Raw genomic sequence first — 18978 nt, 5'->3', positions numbered from 1 at the left:
TTACATGAAGCTCATTGGCCTCTACATAACAGTTCCAATACAATGTATATTAATTTGTCTCAAAGTATATGGGCTCCAAATTTACAAAGCCTTTGTTCGCAATTTGTGACCAGATGTCCAATATGTGCTACTGCAAATCCCCGTAGAGGTGCAGTGACCCCTAGTGGACATATTCCAAAACCACAGGGACCTTATTTAGAATGGCATTGTGATTATACTGATATGATCCAATCCTGTTCTGGCTATCGCTATTACTTATGTGTGTCTGTCCATACACTCAATGGCTGGAAGCCATACCCTGTAAAGCAGAAACAGGTACTTGTATGGCAAAAGCATTGCTGACCCACATTATACCCAGATTTGGGGTACCAGTGAAAATTGTGACAGAATATGGATCACATTTTAGAAATGAATTAATGCATGCATTAACATCAGATCTGAACATCAAATGCCGTCATGTATCTGTATATAGACCTACGTCCAATGGTTTGGCAGAGAGAATGAACGGGATTCTTAAAACAAAATTAAGACAACTGATGTTGGCTTATGAGCAAACTTGGCTCACTGCCTTACCAGCTGCACTGATGGCAATTAGAATGAGCCCAGTGAGATCTATAGGACTCACTCCTTTTGAGCTGTGTATGGGCAGAGCTATGAATTTACCTCAACAAGTTGAGTATCAGAAACATGGTAAGGTACTAGATAACTTGTTTGTTTTTCTTAAAAATTTGCAGGTCGCAAGTCAACAAATACATGCTGCTAGAGCTAAGCAATCCAAAGTGCTAGAACCTTCGAGAGTGTATGCAGTAGGAGATTTAGTCTATCACCGCAACTTTACCCACAGAACTTGGAAAGATCCGGTGTACACTGGACCATACAGAATAACAACGTTAACTCCTACAGCTGCTCGCTTAGATGCTGACACTACCTTCACACATTTAGCTGACTTGAGGCCGTGTCCAAGCACAGATGCTACTTGCTGAGACTTTATTTTTTGTATCTGCTTTTGCAGCCTCATGGGCTTGAACTGACTATTTTATTTTGTAGGATTCTTAGGAGTATCTAAGGACCTTTTTTTTTTGTTCTTTAAAGGACTGATCTTTGAACAATTGAAGTATTATTTAGTCGATTTGTATTTTAACTAGAAAAGTTACTGAGGTTGCTAATCATTATTTTTTGTTTTCTTCATTAGTAATAATTTTTAGAAATCATGTATCTATTTGTCTTTTCTTTACTCTTCTTTCTTCCTTTCTCTTTTACTCTTCTTTCCCCTGACCTTTTGCTTAATTTCTCTTTACCCACACATACACCTTTTTCTACCAATATGTGGTATCAATTAATATATAAACATTCTTTTACATCGTACCCCAATACTCCTTGTATTGCTTGTTCCCAACACTTTCATACCAGGCAAATGGCAGGTTTTGTTCTTACAATACCATTATCTCTTTCAAATGTTTCTTGCTATTATCATGCTCTTGCTTGTCCTATTGCTGGCACTCCAGCACAAGTCTCTTCTCTTATTTCTTCTTCTGCTGCTTGTTTTTATGGTAATCAGACCGTTGGACCTCCTTATTCTATTCCCCCTGCTTCTAATTCTAATCAACACACTAAATTTGGTTTTTCCCCTTCTACTATGCTTTCCTTGTGGAATGCATCTGTTCTTAATGAGACCTCCCCTCCTTGTCCTCAGCATTTACTCCGTCAGCTTAGTTATCTTACTTATTCGTGTAGAGAAAAAGAAAAATGGACTATTTGTGGAGCTTCTGAAGCACCTACACTGTGTGTTTCTCCCATTCCTAAAAGCCCTTCACCTATCTGTACATTTGCTCATTTTGGTTCTGTTGTCAATACCTGGCCACCTCCTTTTTCAGGCCCTTTGTTTCATACTGCGCTTACCCATTTCCCCTTTTGTTTTTCACAAAATGGTACTGGACCTTTCTTAGGTATCTCTTCTTGTGATACTGTCTATCATGCTATGTATCTAGAATTTGGTTCACAGCCTCTCATGGATGTTTTCTGGCAATGTGGTATTTCTGTCTATCCGTTTCTTCCACTCCGATGGCGTGGTACTTGTGCTATGGTGATTTTAGCTGCTCCTGTGTTTATTTCTCCCCTTTCTATATTTTCATCCTCTGTTTTTTCAAAACGTGTACGTCGTTCTGCTTATCTTACTCCAACTGATGTACCTGATGAATTTAAACTGTTTAGTCGAACTGAACTATTTTTTGCTTCTTGGCTGACACCTGGTGTCCAAGCTGCTGCAAATGCCAAATGGATTCAAATTATCCGTTATCAATTTATGCAGTTTGTTAATTTAACTACTACAGGTCTTAATGCTATTAATACTGAGCTTAGAGCAACTGCAATTACTGCTCAACAGAATCGTCTAGCCTTAGATTCTATTCTTGCTTCTAAGGGTGGAGTCTGTGTTATCATTGGTACTGCATGTTGTACCTATATTCCCACCGCAGCTTACGAACATAATATGTCATATGTTTTCCAACACCTTCGTAATCTATCTCATGTTATGTATGCACAAGGTGGTATAAATTCTGCTACTGACTCATGGCTTGATTCTATATTTTCCTGGCTTCCTTCAATTTCTTGGCTGCGTAAGTTACTATTTTCTGTATTTGCTATCTTTTTTATACTGATTTTTAGCTGTTGTTGTTTTCAATGTTCTTTTTCTCTTCTATCATATATTCGTACTTCTTCTTCTCTGTTACACCTATCTACTTCTATCCCTGGTTCTCAGTATGAAACAGTTCTCCTTGCAGAGAGACTCACCCATTATGAACAGTGCAATAAGAATATACATACTTTCTTCTTTAATGATTTTTTAGTTCTCGCCTAACTTTATGCTAGTTATACTAGTATGTGATTTAATATTATGTGATGTGTAGTATACAGACTGTTTTCTATTAGGAACAAATCTTTTTCTTTAGACTATTAGTTTAAATATGGTATTTCTTCCTTATGCAATGTAATTTCTAGTTTAAGACTAAAGTTTTGATATTATTATTATACTTGCAGTTTAACTATAGAACTGGATGATTTTTATTGTAATTCAGTTTTAATGTTATTGTTTGATTAACTAGTGAATGCTTATATGAGTATCACTTACACTCATTAGGAATCTAGAGGGACACACATAACTATGCTTTACACCTGATAAATACCAAGGTTAGTTGTTAGGACACACGTTTTAGGCTCCTTTGTTATGGCCAATCGTCGAGGACCTGTTGGTGTGCCACTCTTGCCATTGAAGGTGGCACAAGAGGGAAATGATATATGGCGGCATAACATAAGACTTTGGTTCAGGCCTTTGGCTCACTCAGCTTGTCCCAGAGTCCTTTGCTGTCTGACTTAACTGAAATTGCTGGTATACAATGGACCCTTAACTGACCTCAGATTCAAGAATTTGGAAGATATCTGGAAGACCTTTAGGCTCTGCAAAGCCTATAATTAAAGGTCATGAGGTTATCGATGGCAGATGGCTGAAACTTCATTCTTTGCTTATCTGGCTCCAAGAGACTCCAACTGAAATCAGAGTTTCTCCCTGACCCCTGGAGATGAAATGATTGATCTATTGACAGAGCAAAGAAGTTCAGAAGAAACAGGGCACACATCAAAAGCAAAGGCTAAAACAAAGGAATCTTAATGTGGGTGGGGAGTTCTCAGGCTAGAAGGTGGTTAGCTTATTACACTGTCATATTGCGTAAGTGATCCTCGTCACAGGCATTTTCTGTGTATGATTTGAACCTTTAAAATACAGCTTTTACAAGTTACTGTAAGAGACAGTAATGCCCTGCCTATATTGAAGATCTGGCAGTCTGTGTCTTCCAAGGATATACAATAATAAATTAATCTTTGCTTCAACTAAATTCCTTGTGATATCCTTGTGTGTGAGTCCTGTAGCAGAGAAGCGCTTTATCAAAAGTCAGATAATATGTACACTCTTCCTCTTATCCAGTCTGCAAACCTTATCAATGCCAATCGATTTGCTTGAACCTCCAGTCGACTGATGGACCCCATCTCCTCAAGCGATGTGCCCTTGACTACCAGTTCTTGGCAGTGGGCTCCCCAACCACGGAGATTCACATCTGTTGTAACTACTAACCAATCAAGAATCTCGAAGTCCACTCCCTTGGCAAGATGATCTCTCTTCACCCACCATAACTTCTGCTTCACCATAACCGGAAGGGATAATTTCACCTTGAACTCTTGAAGCTGAGGATTTCATCAAGACAACATCATCTTCTGAAGGGGGCCTCATGTGCACCCTTGCCCATGGAACAACTTCCAGAATTGCCACCATGGACCACAATGTCTGTAGATTATTCCAAACTGGCAGAGAAACCTTCGCCCTTAGGGCCCAAATCTGTCCCCAAAGCTTCTGGAGATGATGCTCTGGCAGAAAAATCCTTGCATTGAGCTGTATCAAACCTGACTACTAAATACTCCAGTGTCTAAGTTGGGTGAAGCTCACTTTTGACTATATTTACTACCCAGCCTAGATCCTGCAACAGCTAAACCATCCTGCATGACACAATCTGGCTTTCGTCTGCCAACATCGCTCTGATCAACCAATCGTCTAGATACGGGTGGACCAAGATGCCTTCCTTGCCAAGACTGCTGCCAGTACCACCATTACCTTGGAAACGTTTCTAAAGCTGTAACCAACTCAAAAGGCAATATTTCAAACTTTCAGTGCTGACTGAGCACCACAAAACACAGAAGGTGCTGATGATCCTCTCATATCGGGATATGTAAATAAGCTTCCATTAGATCAAGTGTTGTGAGAAACTTCCTGCTGTACAGCTAAATTTACTGACTGCAAAGTTTCCATTCTGAAATGGGTCACCTGCAAGAATTTGACGACTCCCTTTAAGTCCAAAATGGGCAAAAATTACCCTCCTTTCTTGGGTACTACAAAATAAATGGAATAATGCCCTGTATCTTCCTGTCCCACTGGAACCGGAATTTAACCTTTAGTATGGGGTCTATATCGGAAGACTTATGAGGACAGGCGAAATGATCTACATATGTACACCCTAAAAGAAAGGAGGTACAGAGGAAATATGATACAGGACTTCAGATACCTGAAAGGTTTTAATGATGCATTTACTTCAAACCTTTTCTGTTGGAAAGGAAACAGTAGAACTAAGGGTCAGGAAATGAAACTTCAGTAGGGATAACTCAGAACAATGTCAGGAACTATTTCTTCAAGGAAATGGTGGTGCATGCCTGGAATGCCCTTCCAGAGGAGGAGGTGAACACAAAAACAGTCAAAGAATTCAAAGTGGCATGGGATAAATACTGTGGATCCCTAAAGGCTGAAGGACAGACATGAAGAAAAGGGTGCATGGGGGTAAACTGCTCAGTGGCGGTTACTACCCTTAACAATATGCATGGAGATTACTGCCCTTAACCAATAAACCTTGATGCTTTTGACTCAACTGCTCTCCGCTTTGACGGCGTGGGGGAAAGGGGAATTAGATTCAGAGGACAACTAAAAAGGGCCCCAACTTTTACAACTAACAAGGACTCCGACTTTTACAGTCTAGGGTACTGATACGCAGACATAAGGGGGAAAAACAGGACTGCTTCTATGGCCAAGTTCTAAAACAAAGCACATCAAGCAACATTGTCTGAATTTTCATGCCAGCTCCTCACACAGTACAAATTTTGCTTTGGTAATATATAAGACTTGAGGGTAACCTGCACAGAGCGGCAATTACTACCCTTAACAGAAACATAGGGGTAACCTGCACAGAGTGGCAGTCGCTACTATAGGAACCTTGCCTGGCAGACTAGATGGACCATTTGGTCTTTTTCTGTCATCAATGCTATGTGACTGCGAGTAACCTCTGCATATGGTCTTCTACAGCGTCTTTCTTTTCTTGCGAGTTGCCCGGGGAAAAGCAGAGTTGCTTACATGTAACAGGTGTTCTCACAGGATAGCAGGATGGTAGTCCTCACATATGGGTGACATCATCAGGATGGAGCCCAATCATGGAATACTTTTGTCAAAGTTTCTAGAACTTTGGCACCTACTGGGCATGCCCAGCATGACACTAACCCTGCATCCAGCAGGGGTCTCCCTTCAGTCTCTTTTTTACCGCACAGCTTTGGCCACGCGGATTTTTGGAGCTCTTCACAAGTTCCTGACAGGAATTTTCTTCTCAGGAAATTTGCTTTAAAATTTGCAAAAGTTTATACCCCCTAGGGGTCTCCCTTCTCCGCCGGCGATTGCCGTGTCCGTACAGTAAGTTTGCCCCGTTTTTCGGTCAGTTCCTGGTGGGGACCTGTGTAGGCCTTATCGGCACCAACCGCGGCCGGCCTAAATTTTGAGACGGCCATGATGGCGACGAGTTTTCGGTTTCCTGACTGTCTGAGGACAATGTCAATCACAGACCCTCATTTGGTCTGTGTATTATGTCTCGGCTTGTTGCACGACGTGGAGATGTGTACAGATTGTGCCCAAATGACTCCGAAGGGCCGTCGGGCACGTTTGGAAAAAATGGCACTCTTATTTCAGCAGTAAGGCCCTCCCCTTTGTGCACCCCTTCGTGCAATCCGTTGTGCATGTTCCAACTAATATCTTTGCAATTGATTGTCTCTCTTTCTTATTTAGTATGCTTCCTGGTATGCCTTTTGTTCAATTGTTAAAATTTCTTGCATTTTGAAATTTTGTAAACCGTTATGATGGCTTTACCGAATGACGGTACATAAAACTCAAAAATAAAATAAATAAATAAATATAGGAAAGAGACAAAACTCCAGGGTGCAGCCAATTCTCACTACATCCAGAACCCACTTGTCTGAGGTAATATGATAAAATTGAGATAGATGACCATCTATCTCTGAAATCAAAGGAAGGACCCCCAAGGCCTCATTGGGAGGAACAGGAAGCTCCAGGGCCTGAGTTTCCATCCTTTCCAAAGTTATTTTTCCGAAATGACGGAGACCTCCCAAAGAACTGAGAATTCTGCATCCCTGACCATCTGAAGGCGCAAAAATGCCGAGAATCCAAAAACGACCCCTTGAAACAGAGAAGCGCGGAATTTTCTTCCTATTATCTGACAAATGCGGAATCTTGCGGTCTCCTTATTGATTCGCCATTTTTTCTAACTGCTCCCCAAACAGGTGTCTCCTACAAGGTAACCTGGTCAAGTTTGACTTAGAAATAGTGTCAGCCGATCAATTACATAACCACAGGAGGCATCGAGATGCAATCACTGATGCCACCCCTTGAGCTGCGGTGTGTGCCAAATCATAGCCTTCATCAGCTAAAAAAGCTGCTCCTGGCTCAAAGTAAGGGCCATCTTCACTCAATACCGCCTGGGCATCCTGGGTCAGACGTAAACTCACCCATATCATACAGCAGCAGACACTTGCAAATACTTGGCCAACGCCTCACAGGCTTGCTTCAGGATAGTTTCAATCTTTCTATCCCGAGCATCCTTCAAAGTTGCTCCATCTTCCACCAGAATCGTGGTTCTCTTTGTGACACCAGGGCATCTACTTTTGGAAACCAAAACTTATCTCTTGCTTTAGGATCCAGAGGGTAAATGCCGCCAAGGACCTACCCTCTTTAAAATTAGCCTCTGGTGCACTCCACTCTAAATCAATCAGATCCTGAACTGCTTCATGAAGGGAAAAGAAACAGGTCACCTTCCATAAAATGATCATAATGGGGTGTTTCTCTGTGCCTTCGCTACATCCGGCTTAGCTGCCTCTATTCCCAGCACCTTCAGCATTTGAGATAACAAGCCAGTCAATTCATCACTGTGGAATAAGTGCAGCATAGTTTTATGTGGTTTCATGTCCAGCAGAATCTCACCTTCCTCCAAGACTACCCTTTGTCGAGTCACCAGGAGAATATGCAGAATCACCAGAATAGTTCTCAGAGAAAGCGTTAACCTCCTCTTCCACCATCTGATTCCTCGTCCCCCCTCTGGTGCATGCCATGCCTCGAAACAGAGTGGTCTTGAGCATGTATTTGTTGTTCCTCAGGAAGCGGGAAACATCTGGATGGGTTGATAAATTGATGCTGTCCACTTTGGCTCTGAAGCAGGCCAGCGCAGCCACCTGAACCTTGAGGGAGTTGATCATGGGGATTTTGACTGTCCGTGCAAGGATGTCGCGGTCCTCACACCAGGCTTCGAATATTCTCCATATTCGTATATAAGCTAGAGACGTGGAGAACTTGCGTGCTCGAAGCAAGGTGTCAATCACTGCCTTAGAGTATCCGTTCTTCTTCAGGCGAGTCCTCTCAATGGCCAGACCGTAAGTGAGAATCGAGTTGGGTCTTCGTGGAGGATTGGTCCTTGCCGGAGAAGGTCCCTGTGTGGAGGTAGGCACAGAGGGTTCCCCGCAAGAAGTATTCGCATGTTTGCGTACTACCATGGCCTTCTTGGCCAGTCCAGGGCCACTAGAAGAACTAGCCCCCTGTGGTGTTCTATCTTGCGGATGGATCCCGCCCAGTAGTGGCCATGAGGGAAAGGCATACAGCAGGTCTTCCTGTGGCCAGGTCTGGACTAGAGCATCTATTCCCTCGGTTCAGTGTGCTGCAGCAGTGAAAAAAGCAAAACAGAATGTTGGGAATTATTAGAAAGGGAATGGCGAATAAAACAGAAAATGTCATAATGCCTCTGTATCGCTCCATGGTGAGACCGCACCTTGAATACTGTGTACAATTCTGGTCGCCACATCTCAAAAAAGATATAATTGCGATGGAGAAGGTACAGAGAAGGGCTACCAAAATGATAAGGGGAATGGAATAGCTCCCTTATGAGGAAAGACTAAAGAGGTTAGGACTTTTCAGCTTGGAGAAGAGACGGCTGAGGGGGATATGATAGAGGTGTTTAAAATCATGAGAGGTCTAGAACGGGTAGATGTGAATCGGTTACTTACTCTTTCGGATAATAGAAAGACTAGGGGGCACTCCATGAAGTTAGCATGGGGCACATTTAAAACTAATCGGAGAAAGTTATTTTTTACTCAACGCACAATTAAACTCTGGAATTTGTTGCCAGAGGATGTGGTTAGTGCAGTTAGTGTAGCTGTGTTTAAAAAAGGATTGGATAAGTTCTTGGAGGAGAAGTCCATTACCTGCTATTAATTAAGTTGACTTAGAAAATAGCCACTGCTATTACTAGCAACGGTAACATGGAATAGACTTAGTTTTGGGGTACTTGCCAGGTTCTTATGGTCTGGATAGGCCACTGTTGGAAACAGGATGCTGGGCTTGATGGACCCTTGGTCTGACCCAGTATGGCATGTTCTTATGTTCTTATCTTGCGAACCTGTCTGGAGGGATGCTGTGGAAGTCCAGGTAGTATCCCTCTCGAATGATGGTTAGGACTCAATTGTCAGATGTTATCTCGACCCATCTTTGGTAGAAAAGGGTAAGTCTGCCCCCTATGGCTTCTTCCTGTGGATGGGTCTGTTGATTTTCATTGTGGGGTGCAGCTGGGGCCTGTACCAAGCCTGCTCCCCTCTTGTGTCTGTTCCGAAAGGACTGGCCCCTGCCTGCAGGGTGACGTGCTTGGTAGTATGTGTTCTTGTACGGTCTGAAGCACTGGGTTCCTCTGTCCTTGGTTCTTCGGGGGGAGGAGTACTGATTTCTTTTGTTTCTGTCCTCTGGTAAACGGGGCACTAGAGAATTGCCCCATTTGTTGGCTAACTTCTCCAATTCGCTCCCAAACAGGAGAGATACTTTAAAAGGTATTCTCTTGAGGTTCGTCTTGGAGGTTGCGTCGGCTGACCAATTTCGGAGCCATAGTTGTCTTCTGGCTGCCACTATGGAAGAGACGCCCCTGGCTGAGGTCGCATCCGCAAGGAAGGATATCGTCAGTTCTAATGTTTCGGCAGAGGTGGTTGCGTCTCTGGAGAGAGGCAGGCAGGCACGTGTCACCACGGCGCAGCATGAAGCGATCTGCAGGGTCATTGCTACAACATCAAATGACTATTTAAGGATGGATTCCTGATGTCTTTCCTGGGCACCCCTGAGTGCAGCTCCTCCTTCGACTAGGATGGTCGTGCGCTTTGAGGTTGCGCAGACCATGGCATCCACTTTTGGGAACCGTAGGAGTTCTTTGGCAGTGTGTTCTAGGGGGTATAGGGCTTCTAGAGCCCTTCCTTCTTTGAAGCTGACTTCCGAGGCATTCCATTCCAGGTCCATCAGTTGTTGTATGGCCTGCAGCATTGGGAAATAGCAGGAGGCCTGACGGAGACCGACCAAAACTGGGTTCATCTTTGGCTCCGCTGTGGTGCTCGCGCCTGGAATAGCCAGCATCTTCGGGGTCAGAGACACGAGAGCTGGTAACTCGTCTTTGGAGAAGAATCACATCATGGTTCGGTATGGTTCCATCCCTGAGGGGATTTCCCCTTTCTCCAGGGAGTCAGTCTCATATTCCGATGTGTCTGTGTCCCCTAAGGAGAGGCTTTTGCTTGGATGAGGCATGTCTCGGGAGGTCTGAGAGGTGCTTGGAAGGTCTTGCGCTTCTGGTGGAGACTGGGGCTGTGTCGCAGGCAGTAGCGATTGCGCCTGGACAAATGTTTGCAGCCCTTTGAAGAATTCCACCCAGGAAAAGATCCCTGGGTCCATATTGAATCCAGTGGAGGCCCCTGAGATGCCCACCTAAGTAGGGGCCGAGTCAGAGATACAGAGGTCCAGGGTACTGTCGTTGGTGGAGCTGGATCCCTCTACTGACAAGGGGGGCCCTTGCTTCGATTCCCCCTGAGCCTCTTTGCACTGCTGGCATAGGGCGGAGTCCACTCCAGGTTGTGCAGCTCTCAGGTGGCAGGCTGGGCAGAGGGCTTGTCTCTTGGTCTTCTTGGCCGGCGGTGCCATGGTTTGTGCACGTAGAATGGCTCAAAAAACTAATCTGTGTGCATAGACGCACGCACTGGGAGGATTAGTTGTGCGCAGACGATGTGAGTGTGGGATATGCATGCGCAGGCTACAACCTTGTGCGCCTGGGCGAGATGCACGCGCCGTTGTGCGCACGGCCCTAGTTATGCGTTCGTGCCGTTTATGTGGGCCACTATGCGCACGGCACCGTTGTGCACGTCTCTGTGCGCATGGCACGGATGCGCGCGCCGCTGTAAGCACAAGTCGTTTGTGCGCACGGCTCAGTTGTGCAGACAATACTGCGATCAAAGGGGGGGAAATGGCGCTGACGACCACGCAGGCAAGATGGCGCCCCCCCCCCCCCAAGGGTCTCCATGAGTGTGGACCCTCACACCGGATCGGGGTCTAGCCCGGACGGGGCTGCTCAACCCGATTTCACAGACGCTGGAGGGATGATCTGTGTGGCAATCCGAGTCTCGGAGACCGGAGACTTAGAAGAAGTTTTCTACCTTACCTGGTCTCGGCGTTTCCCGGTTTCGTGCCAGGCGGTCTCTGGCTGCGGGGGTAGAGGGAACTACCTTCACCACCACGCTCGGTATGGCACCCGCTGTCTCTAAGCCACCCAAGGGAAGTCCATACCGGGAGCTGGCTACCGAACTGAGGCTTACCTCTGAAGGATCTCGGAAATCACCTCAGGAATTCTCGACTGGGGGAGGGACCCTTAGGTTTCACCGCAGGAGAGCGGGGCTCGTCTTGTAGAGGTAAGATTTCTTTTTTCTTTGGTTTGAAATTTTCTAACACTGTGCAAGTGTATGGAGTGTCCCTTTCTGCTTAGGAGACGGCGAAATACTGAAGAGCAGAGCTTCCTGCACGGGTATATGTAGGCTGACGTAAGCTTGAAATCTGACTCCGTCTCCCATCTGCTATCAGGAGTACACTATACATAGAAACATAGAAATGACGGCAGAAGAAGACCAAACGGCCCATCCAGTCTGCCCAGCAAGCTTTCGCACTTATTATTTTCATACTTAGTTGTTACTCTTGGCCCTCATAAGTAACTTTTTGGTTCTATTTCCCTTCCACCCCCGTCAACAATATAGATAGCAGTGCTGGTACTGCATCTAAGTGAAGTATCTTGCTAATTGTTTAGGGGTAGTAACCGCCGTAATAAGCAAGCTACTCCCACGCTTGTTTACCTAGCCTGTGCAATTCAGTCCTTATTGGTTATTGTCTGAATATAAATCCTCTCTTCATTCCCCCCTGCCGTTGAAGCAGTGAGCTGCGCTGGATATGTATTCCAAGTGAAGTATCAGGCTTAATTGATTCTGGGTAGTAACCGCCGAAACAAGCAAGCTACTCCACTGCTTTTTTGTGGATGCAAATCCTTTTTTCCACATTTACTCTTGCCATTGAAGCATAGAGCAATGTTGGTGTCACATTAACCGTGTGTATGTTTATTGAATAAGGATATTTATCTCCAGGTAGTAGCCGTCATTCCCGCAAGCCACCCCCATGCCTCTTCTCTTCATTCACATCCTCTAGACTTTATGGATCCACAGTGTTTATCCCACACCCCTTTGAAATCCTTCACAGTTTTGGTCTTCACCACTTCCTCTGGAAAGGCGTTCCAGGCATCCACCACCCTCTCCGTGAAGAAATACTTCCTGACACTGTTTCTGAGTCTTCCTCCCTGGAGCTTCAAATCGTGACCCCTGGGGTTCTGCTGATTTTTTTCCCCGACGGAAAAGGTTTGTCGTTGTCTTTGGATCATTAAAACCTTTCAAGTACCTGAAAGTCTGTATCATATGACCTCTGCTCCTCCTTTCCTCCAGGGTGTACATATTTAGATTTTTCAATTTCTCCTCATAAGTCATTTGATGAAGACCATCCACCTTTTTGTTCGCCCTTCTCTGGACCACCTCCATCTTGTCTCTGTCGCTTTGGAGATACAGTCTCCAGAACTGAACCAACTGCTACACGCTAGGAAACGTATGGGTGTACTTATGTGCGCAGGTATGCGTATGGTTATGCATGCGTTAAGCGCACAATAGGGCCAGCCTGTACTGCGCATACCGACAAAGGAGGAAAATGGCACCGCACCAAACCAAGCACAAGATGGCACTGCCGCGGCCTGCCACATGGAATACACACAGACGGGCGGATTTTAAATGCCCTGCTCGCGTAAATCCGCCCGGATTTACGCGAGCAGGGCCCTCGTGCGCCGGCGGAGCCCCGGGACGCGCGCAAGTCCCGGGTTTTTTTTTTTAAGGGGGCGTGTCGGGGGCGGGGCCGAATGATGCAGCGTTTCGGGGCGGGACCGGGGGCATGGCACCGGCCCGGGGGCGTGGTCGAGGCCTCCGGACCAGCCCCCGGGTCGGATGACGGCGCGCCAGCAGTCCGCTGGCGCGCGTAGATTTACGTCTGCTTCTAGCAGGCATAAATCGAGGGACAAAGGTAAGGGGGGTTTAGATAAGGCCGGGGGGGGGTGGGTTAGGGAGGGGAAGGTGAGGGGAGGGTGAAAGAAAGTTCCCTCCGAGGCCGCTCCAATTTCGGAGCGGCCTCGGAGGGAACCGAGGCAGGCTGTGCGGCTCGGCGCGCGCAGGCTGCCCAAAATCGGCAAAATCCTTTAGGGTAAGGGAGGGGGATTTCCAAGTGGGCTGAGGGGGTCCCCCAATGGGCTAAGCCAAACTTCAGACTCTGGGGTAGATTTTAAAAAAGAGCGCGATCGCGTACTTTTGTTCGCGCAGCAGGCGCAAACAAAAGTACGCTGGATTTTATAAGATACGCGCATAGCCGTGCGTATCTTATGATACGCATGGCTATGCGCATATCTTATAAAATCCAGCGTACTTTTGTTTGCGCCTGCTGCGCTAACAAAAGTACGCGATCGCGCTCTTTTTTAAAATCTACCCCAGAGTCTGAAGTTTGGCTTAGCCCATTGGGGGACCCCCTCAGCCCACTTGGAAATCCCCCTCCCTTACCCTAAAGGAATTGGGAATGTCGTCGGTACAGTGCACCGAGCATGGAGTCCGGAGGAAAGACTTACTGAAGCCCTTCCACATCTCCGTATCGGAGGAGTTCTTCTTTACTTACCTGGGCTCAGCGCTTACTAGCTGACTACAGAGACGGTCTTCAGCTGCGGGGGAAGAGGACATAGGAAGTCACAGCCACGCTCGGCTTTCTATACCTGCTGCCTTTCAGCTGCTTCAGCAGCAAAGTCTACACCGGGAACCGGCTACCGAACTAAGGCACACCTCTGAAGGATCTCGGAAATCGCCTCAGGAATTCTCAACTGGGGGAGGGACCATTAGGTATCACCACAGGAGATCAGGGTTCGATCTTTCTCCAATTTAAAGGTAAAATTTAAAGGTAAAATTTCATCTTTTAAAGAGTAATATGTTCCCGATAGGGAAGGCACAATCCACATCTGCTAGGAGACGGAGAGAAGGGCTGAGGTCACTGCAGGGGTATATCTAGGGTGACATCAGCTTTGAAATCTAACTCCATCTCCATCTGCTAGCAGGGGAACACACAACCCCATTGGTCCTAAATCCATCTGGCTACATGCTAGGAAATTTCTGAGCCTACAAGGGGAAGGGCAAAAAGCCTTTACCACAGAACTCCTAAACTAGCTCAAGTACAATCTGCTCAACTGAGGGAGGGAGCTGTAACCTGTTCCACTTCTGACAGGCCTATCTGTGTCCAGAGAAGAAATGCATGTCTGCTACCTGCTGGAGACAGAGACTACTGGTAGGCCGATGTCTGTGCAGGACTAAATACAGGAGTGACATCCGCGAGTCAGTGACCTCTGTCTCCATCTGCTGGCAGGATTGCATAACCCGCTTGTGTGGACTGGCCTGCCTAGGCAATAAGGAATTAACAATTAAACCATTCAAAGTTTCTGTTCCAACAACCGATGACAGATCTCCATTAAATTCTGGCTGGGAGCACTTAAAAAAAAAAGCCAAAGGTCCAGGAATTTCTCTCTGTAAAATGTTTAAAAATTAAGCAGAAAGGGAAGGAATGAAATCAGGCACTGTCAAGCTACAGTATACATGTGGCTCAAAAGTAGGAGAAAACCATTTCACAATTATTTATTTGTTTTTCTATACCGATGTTCATCGGACATATCACACCGGTTTATAGTGGGAATAGGGAGTCTGTTAGAGTAGACTTCTTGTTTTACAATGGAACATTGTGTCATTTAAGATTAAACATTTTAAACATTTTACATTGAACTTTATGGCATTGAACTTTGTGACCTGTTGTATTGAACTTTATAACATTATGTAGTGAGGCTATACAGTCTTTTGTGATGATACTTTGTAGTAAGGGTAGTAGAAGGTCTGTAGGGAGTCATAATGAAGCATTTTAGGGGAAGAGAATTTCATTGAAGGTTTGCATCCAATGTAGTGAGAAAGCTTACAATTACACCTTCAACTGGGCGTTGAAGGTGTAATTGTAAGCTTCAAAAGGGGCGTGGGATAAACACTGTGGATCCATAAAATCAAGAGGCCGTCAATAAAGAGTGGGTGGCTCGCCAGAATGACGGCTACTGCCTGGAGATAATACCCTTATTCAATAAACATACACATGGTTAACTGTGACTCCAACATCACTCTAAGCTTCAACAGCAAGAGGAAATGTGGAAAAAAGGATTCGCACTCACAAAGCGGGGAGTAGCTGGCTTGTTACGGCGGTTACTACCCCAAACCAAATAAGCCTGATACTTCACTTTCAATGCATTTCCAGCATAGCTCTCTGCTTTAACGGCAGGGGAGAAGAAAAACTGATACTTCACGCATATCCAGCATAGCTCTCTGCTTCAACGGCAGGGGAGAAGAAAAACTGATACTTCACGCATATGCAGCATAGCTCTCTGCTTCAACGGCAGGGGAGAAGAAAAACTGATACTACACGCATATCCAGCATAGCTCTCTGCTTCAACGGCAGGGGAGAAGAAAAACTGATACTACACGCATATCCAGCATAGCTCTCTGCTTCAACGGCAGGGGAGAAGAAAAACAACCAATAAGGGCTGAATAACATAGTCTGGGTAAAACAAATAAGCATGGGTGTAGCTTGCTTATTGTGGCGGTTACTTCCCCTACTACCCCTAACTAATCAAGCTTGATATTTCACTTGGATGCAGCTCCATCACTGCTCTCTACATTAATGGTGGGGGTGGAAGGGAAATAGAACCAAAGAGCTAAGAGAAACAGATAAGTATGAGAAAAAATGTGTGAAGCTTGCTGGGCAGACTGGATGGGCTGTTTGGTCTTCTTCTGCCGTCATTTCTATGTTTCTATGTTTCTATGTAACTGTTTATATGTTGGCATGAGCAGGGATTTAAGGGGTTTCTATTGGAGGAAGCCTTGGCAGAATGTATTATCTAAAGCACAAAAATCTGTGGCTCACAAACAGCCCTGTTTCCTCAGCCCTCTAAGGGCACGTGTTACTTTAAACATTCAGTCTACTGTTAGATACAGCAGTTACCTGTTCCTAGGTCTGTCATGAGAGGGTGGACTGTAAAATGCTTCCACAGCTGCTAACAGTCTCTCACTGGGAGGCATCGGGGGAGGCAGTCTTATATCTTTAGGATCCAAAGGTTTATATTCGTGGTCTTCCAGCTATAGAGTAAAAAGAAACCAAAACTGTAGCATTATATCAGAGGAGCAGGTAGTAGTCCAAGACTGGATTTAGGCATAGGCAACACATGCACTTGCCTAGGGCACCAGATTCTGAAGGCACTCAAAAACTGAGACACTCCTCATTGACCTCTGCTTTCCAAGGGTGAAACCCTCCCCATCCCCAATCCTCTGCTTATGGTAGCCATAATCTTAAATCCAGCCCAGCAGTAGCCAGGAACAATGAGTGTCTACATTGCTAGGGTGAGGAGGAACTCAAATGGAGACAAAGCAGCATGTGTCGTCTTGTCAACAAGGGGCTGCAATAGCACTAAGAGCAATCAGGGAATGTACTTTAAGATTTTAGACTCCTTAAACAGACCCAAAAAAATGTGCTTTTAATGCAAAAGAGGTTGTTCATGTGCTTGGCCTAGGAAGGAGGATGTGGGAGAGTCAGAATTCTCCAGTGAGAGGAATAATAGGAAGAGGGTGCCACCTTTTTTGTTTATTTACCTTCACTAAAGGAGCCATGAGCCCTGCAGGCAGGTCAAAGTAAGGCACATTTGGGACCAAGCTGGGGTCATCATGGTTAACATGCGGGGGTCCCTGTCGCCGCATGTGGGGTGGCTGCCCATTGAATCCATGAGACGGTGGCCCAAAGTCCGGGTGCTGAGGCCCACTCCAGGGAGGATGCTCACCAATGCCAGGATGGGGCATTCTATGCCCAGGGTGGTGATGAGGTGGTCCGATATCTAGAAACACCAGGAACAGCAAAACTGTACTGTTACGGGTAGCCACAGCCACACAGACAGATACAAATAAAACATGTTGATTTGCGGGTGAGCAGATGGAGGGGGACAGAAAATTAACACTAACGCACTACCAGACTCATTAAGATCCATATCAAACTCAAAACAATTTAAAAAATCTTTTAAAACACACTTCTTTCAAATTGCATTCAAAATTACACCCACTAAATAATCAATCAGTTACTCTTCATACATTAATCATATAGCACCCGATTAGTATTATTATTATTCATTTTTTAATAATTATGGTTTTGTTTTAAGTTTGTTTATTTATATTATTATATTTTTTGTAATTTTTAATTGAGTTTTAATTTATATTTTGAGGGTTTTTTGACTGATATATTGTACACCGTTTTGACTAAACTTTGTTTGTAAAACCGGTATAAATATTTTTAAATAAACACTCAATTACTGTACCCAATCAGTACTGAACATTTCCGCAATGAACCCATCAAGACACACAAAATGGGCAAGTGAAAAAGAGTTAGCCCCAAAAGGCAATAGGAAAATTGGTTCTTACCTGCTAATTTTTGTTACTGTAATACCACAGATCAGTTCAGACCAGTGGGTTGTGCATTCCTACCAGCAGATAAAATCAGAGAACAAGAACTTTGGGCACTGCTACTTAACGAGAGTGCCACCTGCAGCCCCTCAGTATTGACCTGTACCCAAGCCTAAAAAAACCAAACTTTTATTAAAAGTCGAAGGGGGTTGGAACCCAAAAACTTAACCACCAACCTCTTGCCCGGAACAGATAAAACAAACAAACAAACAAAAAAACCAACTAGACCACCTCGGAAATTGCCCCTACCGGAGCATTTGCAAAAAGACCAAATTGTTTCTTCAGGAAATATCACCTCTCAAGGTAGTCTTTCGGAATCTGAAAAGGGGAACGGGTCTCTGGACTGATCTGTGGTATTATAGGAACAAAAAATAGCAGGTAAGAACAAATTTTCCTTTCCTGAACATACCCAGATCATTCCAGACCAGTGTGATGTATCCAAGCTATTCTACGCCTGATAAGAACATAAGAACAAGCCATACTGGGTCAGACCAAGGGTCCATCAAGCCAAGCATCCTATTTCCAACAGTGGCCAATCCAGGCCATAAGAACCTGGCAAGTACCCAAAAACTAAGTCTATTCCATGTTACCATTGCTAGTAAAAGCAGTGGCTATTTTCTAAGTCTACTCAATTAATAGCAGGTAATGGACTTCTCCTCCAAGAACTTATTCAATCCTTTTTTAAACACAGCTATACTAACTGCGCTAACCACATCCTCTGGCAACAAATTCCAGAGTTTAATTGTGTGTTGAATGAAAAAGAATTTTCTTCAATTAGTTTTAAATGTGCCTCATGCTAACTTCATGGAATGCCCCCTAGTCCTTCTATTATCTGAAAGAGTAAATAACCGATTCACATCTACCTGTTCTAGACCTCTCATGATTTTAAATACCTCTATCATATCCCCCCCTCAGCCATCTCTTCTCCAAGCTGAAAAGTCCTAACCTCTTTAATCTTTCCTCATAGGGGAGCTGTTCCATTCCCCTTATCATTTTGGTTGCCCTTCTCTGTACCTTCTCCATCGTAACTATATCTTTTTTGAGATGCGGCAACCAGAATTGTACACAGTATTCAAGGTACGGTCTTCACCATGGAGCGATACAGAGGCATTATGA

General features: G+C 44.9%; 1 protein-coding gene across 1 annotated transcript in view; it reads right to left on the bottom strand.

Annotated features, from left to right (window-relative positions):
• Positions 1 to 18978, bottom strand: part of CHERP (calcium homeostasis endoplasmic reticulum protein) — a 230184-nt gene that overhangs the window by 39934 nt on the left and 171272 nt on the right. Inside the window, 2 exon segments of the mRNA XM_029614207.1 lie at positions 16361 to 16494; positions 17005 to 17243. Coding sequence (XP_029470067.1) covers positions 16361 to 16494; positions 17005 to 17243 — 373 coding nt within the window.

The sequence above is a fragment of the Rhinatrema bivittatum genome, chromosome 8 (genome assembly GCF_901001135.1).
Source record: "Rhinatrema bivittatum chromosome 8, aRhiBiv1.1, whole genome shotgun sequence".
Classification (NCBI taxonomy): Eukaryota; Metazoa; Chordata; class Amphibia; order Gymnophiona; family Rhinatrematidae; genus Rhinatrema; species Rhinatrema bivittatum.
The sequence above is the reverse complement of the archived record's forward strand: the minus strand, read 5'-3'. Positions and strand labels throughout refer to the sequence as shown.